A 23,713-nucleotide genomic window follows, 5' to 3' on the forward strand; every position below is an offset into this window, starting at 1 on the left:
GTGATAAGAGAAAACTGAGGATGGATCAACAACATTGTACTTACTCCACAATACTAACCCAAATGACAGAGTGAAAATAAGGAAGCCTGTACAGAATTTAAAAAAAATATTCCTAAACATGCATGTCCTGAATATAAAGCGTTATGTTTGGGGCAAATCCAACACCACACATCACTTAGTACCACTTCATATTTTCAGGCATGGTGGTGGCTGCATCATGTTATGGTTATGCTTTTCCTCATCAAGAACTGTGGAGTTTTTTTAGGATGAAAATAAACTGAATAGAGCTAAGCACAGGCTAAATCCTAGAGGAAAACCTGGTTCAGTCTGCTATCCAACAGAGACTGGGAGACAAATTCACCTTTCAGCAGGACAATTACCTAAAACAAGGCCAAATATACACTGGAGTTGCTAACCAAGACGACATTGAATGTTTCTGAGTGGCCTAGTTGCAGTTTTGACTTAAATCCGCTCGACAATCTATGGGAAGACTTGAAAATGCCTGTCTAGCAATGATCAACAACCAACTTGATAGAGCTTGTGCAAATATTGTACAATCCAGGTATCCAAAGCTCTTGGAGATTTACCCAGAAAGACTCACAGCTGTAATCACTGCCAAAGGTGATTCTAACATGCATTGACGCAGGGGTGGAAATACTTGTGGAAATGCTATATTTCTATATTTCATTTTCAATAAATTAGAAAAAAGATAGCTGAGAATTTTAATTTAATTGAATTCATTTTGAATTCAGGCTATATAACAACAAAATATGTTCAAGGGGTGTCGATACTTTATGAAGGCACTGTATATATTTTTTAAAGAACTCAGTCGGGGTCTCAACTTACTATTGAAAGTAAGAATAATAGAATACACCACGTTCAATTTGGAAATTTCATTGTGCATCAGCAATTGTTCTCGTTATGTAAGACACTTCCAGTCACTAAATTATTGCTTGTTAGTCTAGCCAGCTATCTAAACCTGTCCGAATAGCGGCCAGGCACATGCCCAGGGGCCCTGACCTCCAGGGGGCACACAATGATTTTGTTAGTCATTCTCACTCAGATATTATATTAACATGGCATAAGTCATTACAAAATGTGTAGAATTCCAGGAAATTAGCTTTAAAACTGCAAAAATGTCACTCCACCCCACGGCAAAAATCAGTAGAATTGCAGGAAATTAGCTGTAAAACTGATTTTTTTTCCTACAATTGCAAAGTTCTCACCGCCCCATGGCAAAATGTGTAGAATTTCAGAAAACTTGCTTTAAAAATATCCATTGCAGCCATTTTTAATCTCAATATCAAATCATTTCTGGGTAACAAGTACCTTACTGTGATTGTTTTAAATTAAAAATGGCTTCTTAAAGAGCAATTTGTCAAGAAAGAATTTCATTAGTACTGTCTGGGAGTGGTCTGAGTGGGGAGGGGAAATCTGACCATGAGCTGTTATTGGCAGACTTGGAACCCTTTCTTATTGGTTTATCAACTCATTTACCGCATGGTGAGGTAACCATGGAAGGCCAAAAACTCAAACAGCTCTTACACTAAAAGGGTATTATCATCATCATCATCTTCATGTTCACAGTATTATTTGTATTAAGGATCCCCATTAGCTGCTGCCTTGCTGGGGTCCAAAAACATTCAACATTCATTTTTATATACAATTTAAAATATTACATTTAATAAATCCTTTCACAACACATTAAGTGTGTTCCCTCAGGCTACTACTCTACTATCACATCTAATACAACATCCATCTGTAGGTGTGTAGAGTGCATGCCTTATCATATGTATGTGTGCCTGTGTGTGTGTGTCTCTTCACAGTACCCGCTGTTCCATACCGTGTATTTTTATTGGATTCTACTGCTTGCATCAGTTACCTGATGTGGAATAGAGTTCCATGTAGCCATGGCTCCATGTAGTACTGTGCGCCTCCCATAGTCTGTTCTTGACTTGAGGATTGTGAAGAGACGTTACAGTCAACCTTATTCCAACCTCCCAGTGTAGAAATATATATAAAACACAGGAAAATAAAAATGTTGACTGCACTGGGCCTTTAAAACTGCAGAATGTTCTCTGCAACCCATGGCAAAATGTGTAGAATTGCAGGAAATTAACTTTAAAACAATAAAAAAAAAATCTCCCCAATTTACAGTGCCACAAGGCCACGTGATGAGTAGTAGCATAGGATTTGTGCATTCAGATGGTCTACTACTGTAACAGCAACAGGACTTTGGACATTCAGGTCATAATGGCAGCAACCTAGGCACGGCTTAATTTATAATGGAGTGTGGCTTACCCAATGGCATACCCAGTTCTGCATCTGAACCTTTTCCCAACACATGGGAAAGAATAAAGATGTGATTGTACAATTTAAATAGATTTTCCCCCATAAAGACACTTCCCTGGTAAAAAGTTGCATTTGCCTCCCAGCTGCAACTACTGTACATATTTGATCTGGTTGAAAACACACTAATACACTCCAGTAGTCTTAACTATTCCTGCATTATCGCTCCAGGAAACTCTTACTGTAAACTATACATTGCAAACTTGATGGCACATTCATTATAAAAACACAAGTCAACTGAAAAACACAATGCAGTGAACCATCACAGTGCTGTGGAGATCAAGATGGCTTCTCTAAAGGGAGCCGTTTCCTGCTCCTCCTACCCCCAACACAAGCTAGGGTGGATGTATGGTCGAGAAAGGGTGCGGTCAGGGTGGGGTCATCTCTCTCATGGAAGCCAGAGCTGAATGAATGCGCACATGGAGCCTGTTCTCAAAGTCATAGCCAGCATAGTTCTCCTGTACAAACACACACGACATTACTGCATCACATAGAAATATTCACACGTGCACATACCGGAAAGGAAATATCAAATAATATAAAATGCATATTATGGATGACTGTCAGACTTGATTGATCATTCCAAATACTGCAGCCGAAAGCTACACGTTTTCAAAAACGAGGATACACTCTTGGCCCATAATGTAGAAGTGAAGTTCTACTGTACCTTGGCCTGGAGCATCAGAGCTCTGCCCTTCGCTTCAGACTGAGAAGAGAAGAACCACAATCTCAATCAACTACCGCATTAAGCAACATACACTTTCTCTCCTCGGGGTTGACACGTTGCGCGATACACCATATGCACAGCTCACCTCAGGGCTGTCCAGTAAGACGCAGCCTAACTCGTAGATGGAGTAGGGCTGCACATAGGAGTTGTTTTGATGGCCCATCTCATCTCTGGCAGCCAGATCGAAGCACTGCAATATTCAATGACATAATAAAGAGTAGTAAACATTCACTATTCTGACTACATTAATATTTGTCGGTAAATACTATGAGTACTTTGTTTTCAATACATATAAATATGGTGAGGAGACAGAACCTGAATGGAGTCGTTCATGTTGCCGAGACATCTGTGTATGTCACCAAGGAGCAGGTTTTTCAGGCCAGCAAATGAGATGTCATCTAGTTCCTGCAGAACTAAGAAGAGACAGAAAAACCCCCACTGAATTTCCTTCCAGATTCACAGGAAATCACTTTCACGGCACCACCACAAGTACTCAGTGAAAGCACAAAAACCACGCTGACTGAGATTGTAGCAGATCCTGGAAGTGTGTGTGTGTGATGTCCTGCATAGCCAAAAGAGAATAGGCTATAATTGAATGTGCAGCAACGATGGTGGTTGGGACTGGGAGTTTGATCATGTGCATGGCTATTGCGGAGACCATATTAAGTCAAATTCCACGGGACCGTTGAGTCGTGGTAATCGCCTCCTAATGCGATCTGTACATGAATGGCGCTGATGCGTTTGTAGTACCCAACTTGGTAACGGCCGTCAGGTCGCTAATGGCCTAGTGCTCAGCACTCTGTTGTCCCTCCATCAGGCCCTAATGGCCTAGTGCTCAGCACTCTGTTGTCCCTCCATAAGGTCCTAAGGGCCTAGTGCTCAGCACTCTGTTGTCCCTCCTTCAGGCCCTAATGGCCTAGTGCTCAGCACTATGTTGTCCCTCCATCAGGCCCTAATGGCCTAGTGCTCAGCACTATGTTGTCCCTCCATCAGGTTCTAAGGGCCTAGTGCTGAGCACTCTGTTGTCCCTCTAATCACTCTGACATCAATGCAAATACCACAGGAAATCACATCCCATGAAAAACAGTACCATGCACCATTAGACTACATTGTTTATTATTATTTTGTATTTATTTCACCTTTATTTAACCAGGTAGGCTAGATGACAAGTTCTCATTTTCAACTGCAACCTGGCCAAGATAAAGCAAAGCAGTGTGACACAGAGAACAACACAGAGTTACACATGGAGAAAACAATAAACAAGCCAATAACAAACATGTCAATGACACAGTAGAGAAAATAAAGTATATATACAGTGTGTGCAAAAGGCATGAGGAGGTAGGCAATAAATAGGCCATAGGAGTGAATAATTACAATTTAGCAGATTAACACTGGAGTGATAAATGAGCAGATGATGATGTGCAAGTAGAGATACTGGTGTGCAAAAGAGCAGAAAAGTAAATCAAATAAAAACAGTATGGGGATGAGGTAGGTAGATTGGGTGGGCTATTTACAGATGGACTATGTACAGCTGCAGTGATTAGTTAGCTGCTCAGATAGTTGATGTTTAAAGTTGGCGAGGGAAATAAAAGTCTCCAACTTCAGCCATTTTTGCAATTCGTTCCAATCACTGGCAGCAGAGAACTGGAAGGAAAGGCGGCCAAATTAGGTGTTGCTATGGGGATGATCAGTGAGATATACCTGCCGGAACGTGTGCTACGGGTGGGTGTTGTTATCGTGACCAGTGAACTGAGATAAGGCGGAGCTTTACCTAGCATAGACTTATGATGACCTGGAGCCAGTGGGTCTGGCGACGAATATGTAGCGAGGGCCAGCCGACTAGAGCATACAGGTCGCAGTGGTGGGTGGTATAAGGTGATTTGGTAACAAAACGGATGGCACTGTGATAGACTGCATCCAGTTTGCTGAGTAGAGTGCTTGAAGCTATTTTGTAGATGACACCGCCGAAGTCAAGGATCGGTAGGATAGTCAGTTTTACTAGGGTAAATTTGGCAGCGTGAGTGAAGGAGGCTTTGTTGCGAAATAGAAAGCCGATTCTAGATTTGATTTTGGATTGGAGATGTTTAATAAGAGTCTGGAAGGAGAGTTTACAGTCTAGCCAGACACCTAGGTATTTATAGTTGTCCACATATTCTAGGTCGGAACCGTCCAGGGTGGTGATGCTAGTCGGGCGGGCGGGTAGCGAACGGTTGAAAAGCATGCATTTTGTTTTACTACCGTTTAAGAGCAGTTGGAGGCCACCGAAGGAGTGTTGTATGGCATTGAAGCTCGTTTGGAGGTTAGTTAACACAGTGTCCAAGGAAGGGCCAGAAGTATACAGAATGGTGTCGTCTGCGTAGAGGTGGATCAGCAGCAAGAGCAACGTCATTGATATATACAGAGAAAAGAGTCAGCCTGAGAATTGAACCCTGTGGTACCCCCATAGAGACTGCCAGATGTCCGGACAACATGCCCTCCGATTTGAAACACTGAACTCTGTCTGCAAAGTAGTTGGTGAACCAGGCGAGGCAGTCGTCAGAAAAACCAAGGCTATTGAGTCTGCCGATAAGAATACGGTGATTGACAGAGTCGAATGCCTTGGCCAGGTCGATGAAGACGACTGCACAGTACTGTCTTTTATCGATGGCGGTTATGATATCGTTTAGTACCTTGAGTGTGGCTGAGGTGTACCCGTGACCGGCTCGGAAGCCAGATTGCACAGCGGAGGAGGTACGGTGTGATCCGAAATGGTCAGTGATCTGTTTATTAACTTGGCTTTCAAAGACTTTAGATAGGCAGGGCAGGATGGATATAGGTCTGTAACAGTTTGGGTCTAGGGTGTCACCCCCTTTGAAGAAAGCAGCTTTCCAATTTTAGGGATTTCGGACGATATGAATGAGAGGTTGAACAGGCTGGTAATAGGGGTTGCAACAATGGCGGCAGATAGTTTTAGAAAGAGAGGGTCCAGATTGTCTAGCCCAGCTGATTTGTACTGGTCCAGGTTTTGCAGCTCTTTCAGAACATCTTATGTCTGGATATGGATGAAGGAGAAGCTGGGGAGGCTTGGGCGAGTAGCTGCGGGGGGGGCGGAGCTGTTGGCCGGGGTTGGAGTAGCCAGGAGGAAGGCATGGCCAGCCGTTGAGAAATGCTTATTGAAATTTTCGATTATCATGGATTTATCAGTGGTGACCGTGTTACCTAGCCTCGGTGCAGTGGGCAGCTGGGAGGAGGTGCTCTTGTTCTCCATGGACTTTACAGTGTCCCAAAACTTTAGGGAGTTAGAGCTACAGGATGCGAATTTCTGCTTGAAAAAGCTAGCCTTTGCTTTCCTGACTGACTGCGTGTATTGGTTCCTGACTTCCCTGAACAGTTGCATATCGTGGGGACTATTCAATGCTATTCCAGCCCACCACAGGATGTTTTTGTGCTGGTCAAGGGCAGTCAGGTCTGGAGTGAAGGGGGCATGCCTATCTAAGATGGGCTATATCTGTTCTTAGTCCTGCATTTTTTGAATGGGGCATGCCTATTTAAGATGGTGAGGAAATTACTTTTAAATTACTTTTAAAGAATGACCAGGCATCCTCGACTGACGGGATGAGGTCAATATCCTTCTAGGATACCCGGGCCAGGTCGATTAGAAAGGCCTGCTTGCAGAAGTGTTTTAGGGAGCGTTTGACAGTGATGAGGGGTGGTGGTTTGACCGCGGACCCATAGCAGATACAGGCAAGGAGGCAGTGACCGCTGAGATCCTGATTGAAAACAGCGGAGGTGTATTTGGAGGGCAAGTTGGTCAAGATAATGTCTATGAAGGTGCCCATGTTTACAGATATAGGGTTGTACCTGGTGGGTTCCTTGATGATTTGTTTGAGATTGAGGGCATCTAGCTTAGATTGTAGGACTGCCGGGGTGTTAAGCATATCCCAGTTTAGGTCACCTAACAGAACGAACTCTGAAGCTAGATGGGGGGCGATCAATTCACAAATGGTGTCCAGGGCACAGCTGGGAGTGAAGGGGGGGTCGATAGCAGGCGGCAACAGTAAGAGACTTATTTCTGGAGAGGTTAATTTTTAAAATTAGAAGTTCAAACTGTTTGGGTATAGACCTAGAAGGTATGACAGAACTTTGCAGGCTCTCTCTGCAGTAGATTGCAACTCCTCCCCCTTTGGCAGTTCTATCTTGACGGAAAATGTTTGACATCACTGTGATGATCAATTTGAAGAAAGAAGTTCAACAACAGATCAAAACAGTGGAAAACATGGTCATTGTGGATCTTGTTTCAAAGCTAAACAACAAAATGGACAGCACTTTCTAAGGTGAAGATTAATTAAAAGCATTTAAGATGTTGCATGTAGATCACGATACGCATATTAGAGCTTACAGTATATGCATAGGCCTGAGCCCAAGCCTGAAAAAAAGCCATTAAAATAGTGGTTAATAACCTACACAGCATATTACGCACGGCAGAAACACACTTTGCTACATCATTATTCTAGCCTATACTCCAAAATTAAATAGTTTTTTCCCCTCTTCATAATTAATAGGCTAACATTTAGCTACAGAATCTCTCACCACTGTGCGTTTCCCTCTCCTCCTCGCTCGCCTTCATTCCTTTCTCGAGAGCACAGAGGGGCTGTCAACTGTTTAATCAAATACATTTCGTTGTGAAAATATGTTATGATCAAATGTTCCCGCACAGATTACACTAGGTTTCCCATATTAAAGACTGGGTAGCTTCAAGAACAGGGTTGGGGAGCCCATGGCATACAGAGTTTGGGCAGAATATCACCTGTCGCGCAGTGAGAGGCTGCTCCGCAAACAGTGGTTGATGCGTGGAGTGAAGTAAGTGTTCTGATAAGTCCAGACATTTCTATATGCGACCCAGTGAAAGCAGAGTTCTGATGGTGGCCACTATAAAGAGGATCCCAGCTGCTACTACAATTATTTCTCAGCTATTAATATGAAGCACATTTCTCCGATGCAGAACCAGAGTAGCCTACCTGGCATGCTTGATAAAGGAACCGCAGGAGCCTCCATTCGCTATTGGGAGTGCAAATGGATGACAGGTCTTTTTTCCCCTGCCCGTTTGATAAAATGGGCCATTCTAAATCGAAATGACTTTAATATTTTTCAAGCCAACATTAAATTGAGAAAAGTCTGATGGGTGAGAATATGATCACTTCATGAGAGAACAGCGTGTGCCGCCTGAGGCAAGGAACAGAGCGCATCACACAGCGCATTTCTGGCTTGATTTCTAAGACATTCTAAGGTTATTCTCTCTAAATCTGGCGTATAGGACCCGCCTCAAATGATCACTTTTATGCTCAACATAGCCACTTCATATGTGCCCTCGTTCAGGGAGGAGAAAAACATCCTTTCCATTTTATTCAGCTAAGCTCAATTATATTCTTCTTCCTATAAAATCATATGATATAAAATAATGGCATGGGGTTTATCAGCACATCTTGTCTGCTAAATAAACTAGCATACAGCTTCGGCTGCCATTGGCATGGCACATAGCCAGATAACATACAGGCCGACTCAGAAGATGGCTCTCCAGTTGGCCGACTCCAGTTTCAACTGTTCTGCCTTATTATTATTCGACCATGCTGGTCATGTATGAACATCTTGGCCATGTTCTGTTATAATCTCCACCCGGCACAGGCAGAAGAGGACTGGCCACCCCACATATGCTCTCTCTAATTCTCTCTTTCTTTCGCTCTCTCGGAGGACCTGAGCCCTAGGACCATGACCCAGGACTACCTGACATGATGACTCCTTGCTGTCCCCAGTCCACCTGACCGTGCTGCTGCTCCAGTTTCAACTGTTCTGCCTTATTATTATTCGACCATGCTGGTCATTTATGAACATTTGAACATCTTGGCCATGTTCTGTTATAATCTACACCCGGCACAGCCAGAAGAGGACTGGCCACCCCACATAGCCTGGTTTCTTCCTAGGTTTTGGCCTTTCTAGGGAGTTTTTCCTAGCCACCGTGCTTCTACACCTGCATTGCTTGCTGTTTGTGGTTTTAGGCTGTGTTTCTGTACAGCACTTTGAGATATCAGCTGATGTACGAAGGGCTATATAAATACATTTGATTTGATGATATTCTGTTCTTCTGAAATACATTTTCTCCATATCATAATGTTTCATTAGACTTGCCTAAAACAAATAATGGATTCATTGTGATGGTATATATTAAATGGATTCAGACTTTAAAAAAATATATATTTCAAAGGTGTTCATCAGCGACTTGTATGCGTGGAGGCCTGGAGATGCTGAAAATGTTTACGTTCATTTACCGAGAGACAGGCAGTAACATGAGTTACCGGCTGATAAAATGTCATCAACGCCACAGCCCTATGTATGAGGGGTCTGTCTGTTTGTGTTGATGTGGTCTGTGTTTACTGTACGTTTTCACAGCGTACCTTGGCTCATGGTCTGCAGCTTAGAGGTGGAGCAGTTAGGCAGGGCCTTCCACAGGTAGAGCACCTCGATCACAGCCAGGATACACAGCTCTCTGGATGGGGCGTGTTTGCTGAGCCTCTCCGCCTGCACACACACAGGCGCACATTTACCAATTACTCGCTACCCAATCAACTGCCAATTTTCCTCCATACAATGACTACAGATCACCTTGAAACTGTGTGACTCGCAAAAGGATTTCTCCTCACTGGAAGTAATGGTTCACCTGGATATCTATAGAAGTCTGCTGTTGCCAGCCCCACGCTCACCCTCTGCATAGAGAACTGTTCTATCTGATTGTTGTTCCGTTTCAAAAGCTTGTGTACGTCCTTGAAGACAGCGGCCGCTCCCTCCAGATCTCCTGACGCTCCCTGGCACACTATACCACAAACACAGAGCGATGTCCAGGCGTTAGAGTCTGCAGGGTATCTCAACAGCAACATATAACCGTTATCAGAGGATGTAAGCCATTATTGCTAATAGTTCAGAAGCTTTTCATTCAGGTGAGTTAGCGTTCCCAGTTACGGAACTTATTTTACTTTAGAAGAAAAAAACAATAGGGCGTTCTTCTAACCCCGCCTCGAATTCCATTACTTCTAACCTCTGCCCTCTCACCTCCAGTTAGGTAGGTGTAGTAACACTGGGACCAGCGTGACTCGGTCGCCAGACGCTGAAAGGCCTTGTAGGCATCACCGCACTTCAGCTCCATCATACTGCACCAGCCTGAGAGCAGAGAGAATGAAGTGTCACTCAGGAACAACAAGGTAATGGTGTTCTATACGTTAAGAGTTGAGGTAGAAGTGAGGAAGTACCTATTTCATACAAACAAACATGCTGGATCTCCCTCTGGTCTGTAGCCAGCTCTAAGGCATTTTGGAAGGACGTCACTGCACTGTTGATCTGGCACTGGATGAGTTGAGGAGAGGGGAAGATTAGGACAAGGAACACACTACAGCCACAGTTGTAGACACAGGTTTCCTTGTGGTATCTGTCTACTTCTGTCTAGGTTGTGTCAAGTAGTGTACACTGCAGCACAAGAAAATAGGTGTTATTATTGGCGACATTTAGGTTGAACTAATTCATATAAATTGTGTTTTAAATGTTTTTCTCTCTACTGAACATGGCCCAGGCCCTTACCTCCAGACGCTGCACCCTGCCCTTGAAGAATATGAAGAGGGAGGAGTTAGGGTATACGGGCTCCTTTCTCTGGAGGATAGCCTTCGCCTCCATCAGACCGGCCTGTGTGTCTGAGCCGTCCAGGGTAAAGAAGGGTTGCACTACCGTATGGTACCACAAGAGGGCCAACCTGCCACAGGGGGAGAGAAACCACTGTTATTGACAACAGTGAGAGGAATACCGGTGAACGTCAGCGTTCAGAGAGTCAGTCGAGAAACCAAGACATATCACAGCGGTCGGTAAACATATGACTGCTGCTACCACACTCAGCAGAGACGTCAGCTGAAAACAAAATCTATCAATATTCTGCAGAATAAACCGTCACATGCAGCTTAGATGTGGAAGCAACAGCACTTGAAAGTTCAAGACAAATTTCCCTTCAGGCACAAAAAAGTTAATCTTAGCTTAAAATGTTAAACATGTGTCTTCCTAAAATAAATACAATCTTTGTTCTCTGCCAAGGCATTGAAGTTCAACCAGGACAGGGGCCTCAGCCAGCTTCTCTCTATTATTAAAGCAGATCATCTTGGCCCCTGGCAGAGTGGCAGAGAGCTAATGGGTTTCAGGTCTGGTGAAGGCTCTGTTTTTATCCCAAATGACAACCTATTACCTATATAGTGTACAACTTGGGCCCTGCGGGTCCTGGTCAAATGCATTGCACTACGGAAGGAATAGGGTGCCATGTGGGACACACCCTGTGTCTTCTGCCTCCTGTTGTGGATGTGTGGGCAGAATCAAATAGCAGACTTTCTAATCAGTATGGTGGTGACAGTAATAAATAAGCTGTTCAATATGAATCACTGATATTCCCGAGTGGCGCAGCGGTCTAAGGCACTGCATCTCAGTGCTAGAGGCGTCACTACAGGTCCTGGTTCGATTCCAGGTTGTATCACAACCGGCCGCGATTGGGAGTCCCATAGGGCGGAACACAATTGGCCCAGCGTCGTCCGGGTTAGGGTTTGGCAGTAGGCAGTCATCGTAAATAACAATTTGTTCTTAACCAACATGCCTAGTTAAATAAAGGTAAAAATATATAAATAAATATTCAGAGCCAGCTAAGCTGCATCCTGCTCTCAGGCTTGCTGGTTCTTTTCTCTTCCCAAATAATCACACTACTCTGTCTAGTCCATGTATAAGGCTACATTACGTCGGATTACTACATATATTTTCTATCACTAAATACATGGTCACCATGTCCATATGAAATATGTTGAATGAGATAAATTATTACACCGCAATGACCCCAAACACAGTTCAAGTCAATAAAGTAAAATAAACCAACACGAGACAAAAAAAAAAAGACACCCCATGGTCGGTAGTGGTACACCTACTCACGTAGCTAAGGGGGCCTTCATGTCCTTACTTTCACTGGCATACGCAAGGGCGGACAGCCCCTGGTGACGGTCGCCGGGGAAACCCAGAAGGTTGACGATCTTCAGCAGGTGCGGCGGTATCATGGAGATGCACAGGTGGAACAGGCCATAGCCAAAACTGACCGAGCCCTTAAGCCGGGCTAGGGCCTCCGGGCTCACCCCATTGGTCCTCTGGGTTGGGAGCTTGGTCGCGCCGTGGTTGGCCTGGTCAGTGGATGGAGAGGGAGACACCTGCTGGTCGGAGGACCTCCTCTTGCTGCAATCCTGCAGCTGGCTGATGTCGCTGTAACATTTGTTGTACATCTTCCAGGCTTTGCGGAGGATCCAGCCTCCTCTGATGTATGCTGGGTGGGTTTGGGAGAGGGGAAGTCCATGAGACATGATTAACATCAAGCAGCGGGATGTTAGAGTACTGAGAGACATGGTCTAGATACCAAGGCCCATTACAGCAAATCACTTATTGAGCATGCATTATAATCAGCACGCAAGATATTGAAACAGACCTACGATCTTCTTAACCGTACCAGTGAGTAGCCACAACACAGTGCAGTCATTGTCTAGTAGTAGCAGCACAGCCGATCCGTCAGTCAGCTATAAGCCTACACGCAGGTCAAGGTCGAAGTGATGAGGCGTCTCACCTGACAGTTCCTGTTTGATGAAGGAGAGGACAGCGAGGTACACCTGGCAGTCTGCCACAAGGATCTGTCTCTGGAGGCGGTCTACTATAGCCACCCCTGACCTCTGGGGGTCCTGGAGGAAGGCCAAACACACAAGAGTACGGTGAGGTCAACGTCTAAATTGTAGAGCAATGCCAAACACACATCTGTAGCAAGGCCAAACACACATCTGTAGCAAGGCCAAACACACATCTGTAGCAAGGCCAAGCACACATCTGTAGCAAGGCCAAGCACACATCTGTAGCAAGGCCAAACACACATCTGTAGCAAGGCCAAACACACATCTGTAGCAAGGCCAAACATACATCTGTAGCAAGGCCAAACATACATCTGTAGCAAGGCCAAACATACATCTGTAGCAAGGACAAACACAGCACCGCGAGAAAAGATGACGTCAACTTGACATTGGCAGACCGCAAGACAAGTCAGGCGTGTGTGGATAGATGAGATGCATGAGATGTATCATACAGGTATGAGCTTCTCCGAGGTTAATTAGGTGTGCGTGAACACATTGTCTTTTCACTTACACTCCTCCTGATCTTGTTTTTGATCGTCTCGATGACCCCGGCATTGTCTCGCTCACAAAGTCTCTCCGTGGCTCTGAGGTCATCAAAGGCTGTCTGCATCTTCTCCTCCTCAAACGTCATCATGGCATTCTACACACACAGGCAGATTCATACAGTGCCAGTCAGGGCATTGCTCTCAACCTAGACAGTATGGTAGTCTTGGCGTAATGCCTTAACATGTACCAACACCATTGTTTTAAAGTAGGCAAAACAATTATCCTGTCAGCAACAGACACGCGGTCAAATATATTGGCACCCTTGCACTATACAAGTACATTTTTTCACCCCTTAGGTACCTGAAACTTATATTACCACAGGTAAGAAACTACACGGTAAACAAAATCTAATTAATTTCTACGTTGGGCTCCTGTTGCAGTTGTAAATCAAATAATTACACGTATGAACACTAAACATGTTTTACATTTCATCATTTTACATTTCATGGCAAGAATGCCAATATATTTGCCCTCAACTGTAGAACAATGAAAAAGCACAGCTGGCCAATCAACTATTCATTCTGGATTTACCAGACTAACATTTCTAACATCTGCCGTGATCATTTCCAAAGACGTGCACAAATAGTTTATTCCCTGTCAGTATTCAAACCCACCGTGAGCCAATTATATCAGGTTGGTGAATCACCCGCCAGCAGCGTGTGATGCACAGCCAGATTAGTGCTGAGGATATCCCGGGTGTGCTATTATTTGTGTGACCTTCAATTCATTCAGTCAATCTGCACCGCAAATGCACTATGACAAGGTCTATGTATGAAATAGAGATGTACTGTGAAAATCAAACTATTGAACTAAAAAAGGTTGTCATTCAACACAACGAACAACACAACAGACTGTAATACAGACCTCTTCCTGTTCTTCACTCCAATAGAATCCAATTGTCTGCATTGCAGAGTATCAAATGAGAATATCAGTGGAATTTGGGGGACGTACAGTAATTCAGTAAGAAGTTGACCTCCTCTGACCTCTCCACCCCTACTCACCAGGAAGCTGACAAAACTGGCTCCAAAACTCATCAGTGGACTGTGGGTCCTAGAAGAGAGAGGGAGACAGAGAGATGGTTGCAGTAAGGCTAAAATGGGTTGGTTTCTTAAGAGAGACAGCCAGGACAGGTGAAGATGGGTGAGAGCTGTAGAGTTGTTCCAAGTCAAACTTCGATATCCTCCAGCAATACCACCTGGATCTCTTCATTGTGCAGAGCGTCTGAAGACGGCGCTCAAAAAGGCGGCAGAGTCGGGCTAAAGTAATTACTTCAAATGTGATTCGTAAGACGGCTCCATGAGAACGTTTAATAGTCATCGCATTCATGCCTCAAAGTCTGGATGGTTATTCACTTCCAAGAATGTAGAAGCCGAAATCCTAAACATTTCATTCAAGATGACAGTATAGAATTATTGGAGGATGAAGGTGTCAACATTCAGTTCCCTTCATCTCTTATGACAGCTCAGAGCTCAACATAATTAGTGGGAGAGGTGACATTTGGGGTATCAGCAGGAGACAACGCTGTGTGTGTGTGTGTGTTTGAGGATCTAACTAAGCCGGTTGCGTTTACTCTGTATTTTTCACTTTCAAGTCCCAAAAATGGCCTGCTCCAAATTATTCAGAATTCAGAAGAATTCAAATGTATTTGGTTAGAGGCAGGTGATAGTAAATTACCAAGTCATTTCTCTCACCTGTGGAAGTAGAAGGTGCCTACAGAGTAAAAATAGTCATTCAACCAGTTTTGAAAAGAGAACATTTTAGGCCCAAAAGACTCGTTAACAGCTTCTACCCCCAAGCCATAAGACTGCTGAACAATTCATTAAAATGGCCACCCAGACTATCTGCATTGACACCCTCTCTTTTGTTTTACACTGCTGCTACTCGTTAAGACTAGAGCCCTTGTTGTTTTCCACATTTTGTTTCATTAAAGCCTTATTCTAAAATGGATTAAATTAATGTTTTTCCTCATCAATCTACACACAATACCCCATAATGACAAAGTGAAAACAGGTTTAGACATTTTTGAAAATGTATTAAAAAACACAAGTATTCAGACTCGAAATTGAGCTCAGGTGATTCCATTGATCATCCTTGAGATGTTTCTACAACTTCTTCACCTGTGGTAAATTCAATTGATTGGACATGATTTGGAAAAGCACACACCCGTCTATATAAGGTCCACAGTTGACAGTGAATGTCAGAGCAAAAACAAAGCCATGAAGATGAAGGAATTGTCTGTAGAGCTCCGGGACAGGATTGTGTCGAGGCACATATCTGGGAAAGGGTACCAAAAAATGTCTGCAGCATTGAAGGTCCCCAAGAAAACAGTGGTCTCCAACTTTGGAAGAATTTGGAACCACCAAGACTCTTCCTAGAGCTGGCTGCCGGCAAAACTGAGCAATCGGGGGAGAAGGGCCTTGGTCAGGTAGGTGACTGAGAAACCGAAGGTCACTCTGACAGAGTTCCAGAGTTCCTCTGTGGAGACAGGAGAAGGACAAAAATTGCTGCAGCACTCCACCAATCAGGCCTTTATGTAAAGGCAGTAAAAGGCACATGACAGCCCGCTTGGAATTTGCCAAAAGGCACCTAAAGGACTCTCAGACACTGAGAAAAAAGATTCTCTGTTCTAATGAAACCAAGATTTAACTCTTTGGCCTGAATGCCAAGTGTCACGTTTGGAGGAAACCTGGTACTGTCCCTAGGGTGAAGCATGGTGGCGGCAGCAGCATGCTGTGGTGATGTTTTTCAGTGGCAGGGACTGAGAGACAAGTCAGGATCAAGGGAAAGATCATCGGAGCAAAGTACAGACAGATACTTGATCAAGTCCTGAGCACTCTGGTGCAGGTTCTCAGACTGGGGTGAAGGTTCACCTTCCAACAGGACAACGACCCTAAGCACACAGCCAAGACAATGCAAGAGTGGCTTCGGGACAAGTCTGAATGTCCTTGAGTGGCCCAGCCAGAGACGGAACTTGAACCCGATCGAACATCTCTGGAGAGACCTGAAAATCGCTGTGCAGCGACGCTCCCCATCCAACCTGACAGAGCTTGAGATGATCTGCAGAGAAGAATGAGAGAGACTCTCTAAATACAGGTGTGCCAAGCTTGTAGCGTCATACCCAAGAAGACTCGAGGCTGTAATCACTACCAAAGGTGCTTCAAGAAAGTACTGAGTAAAAGGGTCGGAATAATTATGTAAATGTGATATTTCAGCTTTTTATTTTTAATACATTTGCAAAATGTCTAAAAATAGTTTTTGCATCGTCACCGTATTGTGCGTAGATTGACGCAGATTTGTTTTTAATCCATTTTAGAATAAGGCTGTAACGTAGCAAAATGTGGAAAAAGTCAAGGGGTCTGAATACTTTACACATGCACTGTACAAATGACCTCAACTAACCTGGTATCAGTACCCCCAGTATTTAGCCTCATTATTGTTATTTTATTGTGTTAGTTTATTTAGTAAATATTTTCTTAAAACTGCATTGTTGATTAAGGGCTTGTAAAGTAAGCATTTCACCTGTTGTATTCGGCCCATGTGACAAATAACATTGGATTTGATTGTACTCCATTAGAAAGCGCCAGTAGCCTGGAAACCCAACATTTCATTTACAGTGGCTACAGAAAGTACTCAGACCCATTGACTTTTTCCACATTTTGTTGTGTTACAGCCTGAATTTAAAATGGATTCAAATGAGATGTTTTTGGCCCTGGCCTCCATACAATACAAGAGAGATCTGTAGCTAGTTAGCTGCAGGGAGAAACAAAGCAGTGTATTAAACAGCTTTATAGAGCCAGTGAGCAGGGAAAGAGGTGTCTACAAACTATGACACAGTTGTGGAAGAGAGCGAAAGAGCTTGCAGGGGTGACGGCAAAATTCTGCTTTCGGCTGTGTAATGGCTGACTTTCACACATTAGAGTTATGACCACGATATGACATTAGATGTACATATTCCCTCAGTGGCACTCTCCTCCTGATCTGGTTCAGCTAAGGATACATAGCAATAAAAATGTGGAGGAGTTTAAAGTGACTAAAATGTGACAGAAGTCTCATCTGTTTTGAGGCCCACATTTTCAGCAAAAATAAACATTAAACTAATAATAAACGAACGGACAGACAGAAACTCAGTTTTTCACAATTCCTGACTTTTAATCCCAGTAAAACTTCCCTGTTTTATGTCAGTTAGGATCACCACCTTATTTTAAGAATGTGAAATGCCAGAATAATAGTAGAGAGAATAATTTATTTCAGCTTTTATTTCTTTCATCACATTCCCAGTGCGTCAGAAGTTTACATACACTCAATTAGTATTTGGTAGCATTGCCTTTAAAATTGTTTAACTTGGGTTTCCGGTAGCCTTCCACAAGCTTCCCACAATAAATTGGGTGAATTTAGCTCTGTCAGGAGGAATGGGCCGGTGTAACTGAGTCAGGATTGTAAGGCCTCCGTGCTCGCACATGCTTTTTCAGTTCTGCGTATAAAATGTTCTATAGGATTGAGGTCAGGGCTTTGTGATGGCCACTCCAATACCTTGACTTTGTTGTCCTTAAGCTATTTTGCCACAACTGTGGAAGTATGCTTGGGGTCATTGTCCATTTGGAAGACCCATTTGTAACCAAGCTTTAACTTCCTGACTGATGTCTTGAGATGTTGCTTCAATATATCCACAGGATTTTCCTTCTCATGATGCCATCTATTTTGTGAAGTGCACCAGTCCCTCCTGCAGCAAAGCACCCCTGTGCTTCATGGTTGGGATGGTGTTCTTCGGCTTGCAAGCCTCCCCCTTTTTCCTCCAAACATAACGATGGTCATTATGGCCAAACAGTTCTATTTTTGTTTCATCAGACCAGAGGACATTTCTCCAAAAAGTATGATCTTTGTCCCCATGTGCAGTTGCAACCTGTGGTTTGGCTTTTGTATGGTGGTTTTGGAGCAGTGGCTTCTTCCTTGCTGTGCGGACTTTCAGGTTATGTCGATATAGATACTTTTGTACCCGTTTCCTCCAGCATCTTCACAAGATCCTTTGCTGTTGTTCTGGGATTGATTTGCACTTTTCGCACTAAAGTACATTCATCTCTAGGAGACAGAACGCGTCTCCTTCCTGAGCGGTATGACGGCTGTGTGTTCCCATGGTGTTTAAACTTGCGTACTATTGTTTGTACAGATGAATGTGGTACCTTCAGGCGTTTGGAAAATAGCTCCCAAGGATGAACCAGACTTGTGGAGGTCTACAATTGTTTTCTGATGTTTTGGCTGATTTATTTTGATTTTCCCATGATCTCAAGCAATGAGGCACTGCGTTTGAAGGTAGGCCTTGAAATACATCCACATGTACACCTCCAATTGACTCAAATTATGTCAATTAGCCTATCAGAAGCTTCTAAAACCATGACATTTTCTGGAATTTTCCAAGCTGTTTAAAGGCAAAGTCAACTTAGTGTATGTAAACTTCTGACTCACTGGAATTGTGATACAGTGAATTATAAGTGAAATAATCTGCCTGTAAACAATTGTTGGGAAAAACTACGTATCATGCACAAAGTAGAAGTCCTAACTGACTTGCCAAAACTATAGTTTGTTAACAGGAAATTTGTGGAGTGGTTGAAAAGGCCCTTTCTGGGAACCGTTTGTCACCATTACAGTGCAATTAATGTATTGTTTAGTGTTGTGTAGTGGCTTTGCTGGCATGCATCCCACATTTTGTTTTTTTGCCCCACCAAGATTTACATGCTAAAATCACCACTGAATCACATTGACAGTATCCCTTCTGATTTAAACATAACTTTACATACATGTTTACCCATGGAAGAAGTGGTCAGAAAGTTACATTTTGGACCTGAATGCCAAAACCCTTAGTTGGACCATGTTGTATACACCACCATACCATGAGATATCCATGTCATCACTGGAAAAGGAAAAGGTTGAGTTTTATATCATTTCAAAGCTTACAAACAATGTTGTCAATCTATTTCATTATTTATTTAAAAATATATTTTTAAACCTTTAATGTCAATTAACTAAATTATACACACTTTTTTTCTCTCTTCATATTCACATATGTTGCAGCTTTGACTATAATTCAGTTGTTCCAACTTCTTATAGTCCCGTACCCCTTCAAACATTCAACCTCCAGCTGCTTACCCCCTCTAGCACCAGGGTCAGCGCACTCTAAAAAAAATTTTGCCATCATTGTAAGCCTGCCACACACACACACACACAACACGATACATTCATTCTTATGTTTTATAAATGTGAGTTGTCACAACCCGTCTCGTGGGAAGTGACAAAGAGCTCTTATAGGACCAGGGCACAAAAAAATAATAATCAATCATTTTAATGTTTATTAACCATCTTACATATAAAATCTTATTTTTCATCAAAAAGTGTGAATAACACACCACAGGTTAATGAGAAGAGTATGCTTGAAAGGATGCACATAACTCTGCAATGTTGGGTTGTATTAGAGAGTCTCAGTATTAAATCATTTCCACACACAGTCTGTGCCTGTATTTAGTTATCATGCTAGTGAGGGCCAAGAATCCACTCTCACATAGGTACGTGGTTGCAAAGGGAATCAGTTTCTTAACAGTGCGATTTGCCAAGGCAGGATACTCTAAGCGCAGCCAAATCCATAAATCTGGCAGTGGCTTCTGATTTTTTAAATGTTTTATTCACAGAACCGCTTGTTGCAATTTCGCTGAGACTCTCTTGTTCAGATATCAGTAAGTGGACTGGAGGCAGGGCATGAAAGGGATAATATATCCAGTTGTTTGTGTCATCCGTTTTGGGAAAGTACCCGTGTAATTGCGCCCCCAGCTCACTCAGGTGCTTCGCCATATCACATTTGACATTGTCTGTAAGCCTGAGTTCATTTGCACACAAAAAATCATACAATGATGGAAATACCTGTGTGTTGTCCTTGTTAATGCAGACAGAGATGAGCTCCAACTTCATCATAGCCTCTATTTTGTCCCTCACGTTGAATATAGTTGCGGAGAGTCCCTGTAATCCTAGATTCAGATCATTCAGGCGAGAAAAAACATCACCCAGACAGGCCAGTCGTGTGATAAACTCGTCATCATGCAAAGCGGTCAGGCAAGTAAAAACTATGGTCAGTAAAGAAACTTTAAGCTCATCTCTCAATTTAAAAAAACAACATGTCAATACTTTGCCCCTTGATAACCAGCACACTGCTGTATGTTGTAAAAGCGTTTCATTAAATAATGCAGAAAATACACAAGAGTTCAGGGGCCTTGTTTTAACAAAGTTACCCATTTTCACTGTAGTGTCCAACACGTCTTTCAAGCGGTCAGGCATTCCCTTGGCAGCAAGGGTCTCTCGTGGATGCTGCAGTGTACCCAAGTGGCATTGGGAGCAACTGCTTGCACGCGCGTTACCACTCCACTATGTCTCGCTGTCATGGCTTTTAAGCCATCAGTACAGATACCAACATGAGCAGCAGCTACGTTTGGCTACATACGGACCATTAGTGGAATTCCTGCGAGAGAGTAACGGTTAATGTGATTGGACGTTAATTATTTGACTAGGCTATCTGTATTTGACATTGTGTTGTTATTTCACAAGATGGTTTAATTTTATTTTGGGCAGTGAAACGAGGCTACTCAGGCGAGAAAAAAACCTCACCCAAATGTATTGCTCCTTTGGAAAATATAAATAAACTGTTTGAAACTGTGCATTTTTTTTTTTTTTTTTTGACATGTTAATAATCACGTTTGTATTTGCCGTATCCCCGACGGCATTTACTTCCCCAGTTTGGGAATACATCTTCTGAGTTTTTTTTGTTGTTGCGCCAGCCACAGGTGGAGACAACATGCTTTTGAATACAGGGTGGTTGTCATTTCAAACATATAAATATACTTCATAGAATGGACCTATCTCTTCAGACCACTTCAATTGAGCTGGTACATCATTAAAATTGTAATATACATTTTTACTTCTAATTACTACCACAAAGAATTTCACCGGTTCACCTACAGTCGAAAGTCAACTTAAATGGTCATGTCTATTCTCTTATCTATATTTCAATAGGTTTCCCAAGGAGGATTGACAGTAAAATTTAAAACAGATATTCCCATTCAAGTCAACATTCTGTGCGGACCTTCAACCATCTTTGTGGTACCATTTGTTAGTTTACATTTCAATTGTAAACCCATTTTAGTACATTTATCAGCCAAAACATGACACCCATCCTGTATTCAATAGCATGTCTCAACTGATGGCGAACACAACACAAAAATTATAGATGTAAAATAGGATTTAAAAACTACAACATATGCATATATGAAGAAAAAGAAAGTTAACGTCAATTATCTAAAAACGCGTAATGTGCTTTCTACTCCATACATTTTCCCTGACACCCAAAAGTACTCGTTACATGTTGATTGCTTAGCAGGACAATAAAATAGTCAAATTCACGCACTTATAAAGAGAACATGCCGGGTCATCCTACTGCCTCTGATCTGTCGGTCTCACTAAACACAAATGCTTCGTTTGTAAATCATGTCTGAGTATGTCCCTGGCTATCAGTAAATGTAAAAAAAAATGAATGATTGAAATGATTCACTTTTACTTTTGACACTGAAATTGTTTTAGCAATTTCATTTACTTTCGATACTTAATTACATTTCAAACGAAATACTTTCACTCAAGTAGTATTTTACTGTTCATTTTCTACTTTTTCCAGCAGTGCAAATTGGCCTACTAATCAGTTTCACGTGGCTTCCTCAATCTGAAAAAATAAACCAAGCCCGGAAATAAACTACACAGCCTAAATACTTATAGGATAACTCTTTGAATTCAAACCTTCCCCACATCAATTAACCAATGAAATAGTATTTTAAGTTAATTGTTTATGGCACAGCACCGTCTAACCTGTATTTTCTGAAAAGTTCATCGCTCTCCTTGAATCCGTTGTTGAGCAGCATGTTTATTCCTTTAAATGCCAACTCTGCATCGTCAATCTGTTCCGTCTCCTCTTGTTGTTGTGATGGTTCTGGGTCCGCCATCGATCACAACCCGTACGTTTAGTCTCAAGAACAGTTAACCAAGTTCCGAGGCAGCGCGCTTCGCCTTTCGAACCACAACACACCGGAGAAACGGAAGCGACAGCGGTAGTCTAGACTGGTCGAGAGGCGGTGCACCTCGTCTCGCTGCCGCTACAGTGGGCTTCTACAGTAGCTCACCGCCCACTTCGAACTACTGACACTATCGCATGGTCTTATCATAAATTATAGTTTAATTTGATCAAAGGTGCTTGAGGTAGCTCCAATAATATAATTGGTTTACATTGTTTTCTTCAGCGTTGTGTCTTGTCTTCCGCTCTGTGTTGGGGTGCGTTCCCAAATAATAGAGGAAATGGAAATGCGATGGTCTTCTTGCCGCCAGTGATTCATCCAATGAGCGTATAGTATGTTGAAAATAGTGTTGAGGCGCTAGATATTATCAAAGATTTCACATGTGAAAATGAAGCATATGTTTTTAATAAAATATTAGGGAGTGGGAAATATGCCCTAGTTTCTATATATCAACTACGTTGCAATGTCAAAATTAACAGACTAATATCCAAAAGATGCAACACTAATATTGCTTTTATACTGTAGGCCAGGGTTACCACTGGAGGTCCAGAGCCTGCTGGTTTTCTGTTCTACGTAATAATGCATTGCACACCCCTGGTGTCCCAGGTCTAATGCAGTCCCTGATTAGAGGGGAACAATGAAAAATGCAGTAGTACTGGCTTCAAGGTCCAGAGTTGAGTTGAGGGCTGCAGGCTATTGTATTCAACAGTTGCACATGAAAGATAAACACCAAGTTCAAAACAAAAACAAGCATTTACAACTGACAACAATAGGCAACAAAAAAACAGACGGACGGACAGATAGACAGACATGATTAACCCACTCACAAATGTTGAATGTTATCAGTGGTCAAAAGGCAGGAATGCATACATGTAAAGTAAATGATAGCTGATGTAACCGTCAAAAGTGAATACATCTGCAACAAAGTGTTTAATAATGGAAAAAGGTCATCAAGAATTATACAAAATTATATACAAAGCTTAGTCTGAGGTACAGTATATCTATACTGAACAAAAATATAAATGCAATGTAAAGTGTTGGTCCCATGTTTCTTGAGCTGAAATAAAAGATCCAAGGAATTTTCCATACACACAAAAAGCTTATTTCTCTAAAATATTGTGCACAAATTTGTACATCCCTGCATTTCTCCTTTGCCAAGATAATCCATCCACCTGACAGGTGGAGAAGCTGATTAAACAGCATGATCATTACACAGGTGCACCTTGTGCTGGGGACAATAAAAGGCCAGACTAAAATGTGCAGTTTTGCCCCACAACACAATGCCACAG

The 23,713-nt window shown here is 42.6% G+C and overlaps 1 protein-coding gene across 5 annotated transcripts; it reads right to left on the bottom strand.

The window, feature by feature from the left end:
* Positions 1-895: 895 nt before the first annotated feature.
* Positions 896-22,737, bottom strand: LOC110508647 (tetratricopeptide repeat protein 39C). Of its 5 annotated transcripts, none has more exons than XM_021589324.2 (15): positions 22,222-22,737; positions 14,331-14,379; positions 14,194-14,229; positions 13,295-13,423; positions 12,729-12,840; positions 12,053-12,434; positions 10,679-10,847; positions 10,354-10,447; positions 10,157-10,264; positions 9,811-9,920; positions 9,505-9,628; positions 3,392-3,489; positions 3,162-3,266; positions 3,017-3,055; positions 896-2,807 (listed from the first exon to the last, which is right to left on the bottom strand). In XM_021589324.2, the coding sequence occupies exons 1-15, from the start codon at positions 22,353-22,355 to the stop codon at positions 2,718-2,720; spliced, it is 1,779 nt and encodes a 592-aa protein (XP_021444999.2). In that variant the 5' UTR covers positions 22,356-22,737; the 3' UTR covers positions 896-2,717. The 5 variants fall into 5 exon arrangements, with proteins under 5 accessions (XP_021444999.2, XP_036822471.1, XP_021445001.2 ...); XM_036966576.1 differs by having other exon boundaries at positions 22,636-22,689; XM_021589326.2 differs by lacking the exon at positions 14,194-14,229 and having other exon boundaries at positions 22,222-22,736.
* Positions 22,738-23,713: the final 976 nt, after the last annotated feature.

This window comes from Oncorhynchus mykiss, chromosome 28 (assembly GCF_013265735.2).
Source record: "Oncorhynchus mykiss isolate Arlee chromosome 28, USDA_OmykA_1.1, whole genome shotgun sequence".
NCBI classification, from domain to species: Eukaryota; Metazoa; Chordata; class Actinopteri; order Salmoniformes; family Salmonidae; genus Oncorhynchus; species Oncorhynchus mykiss.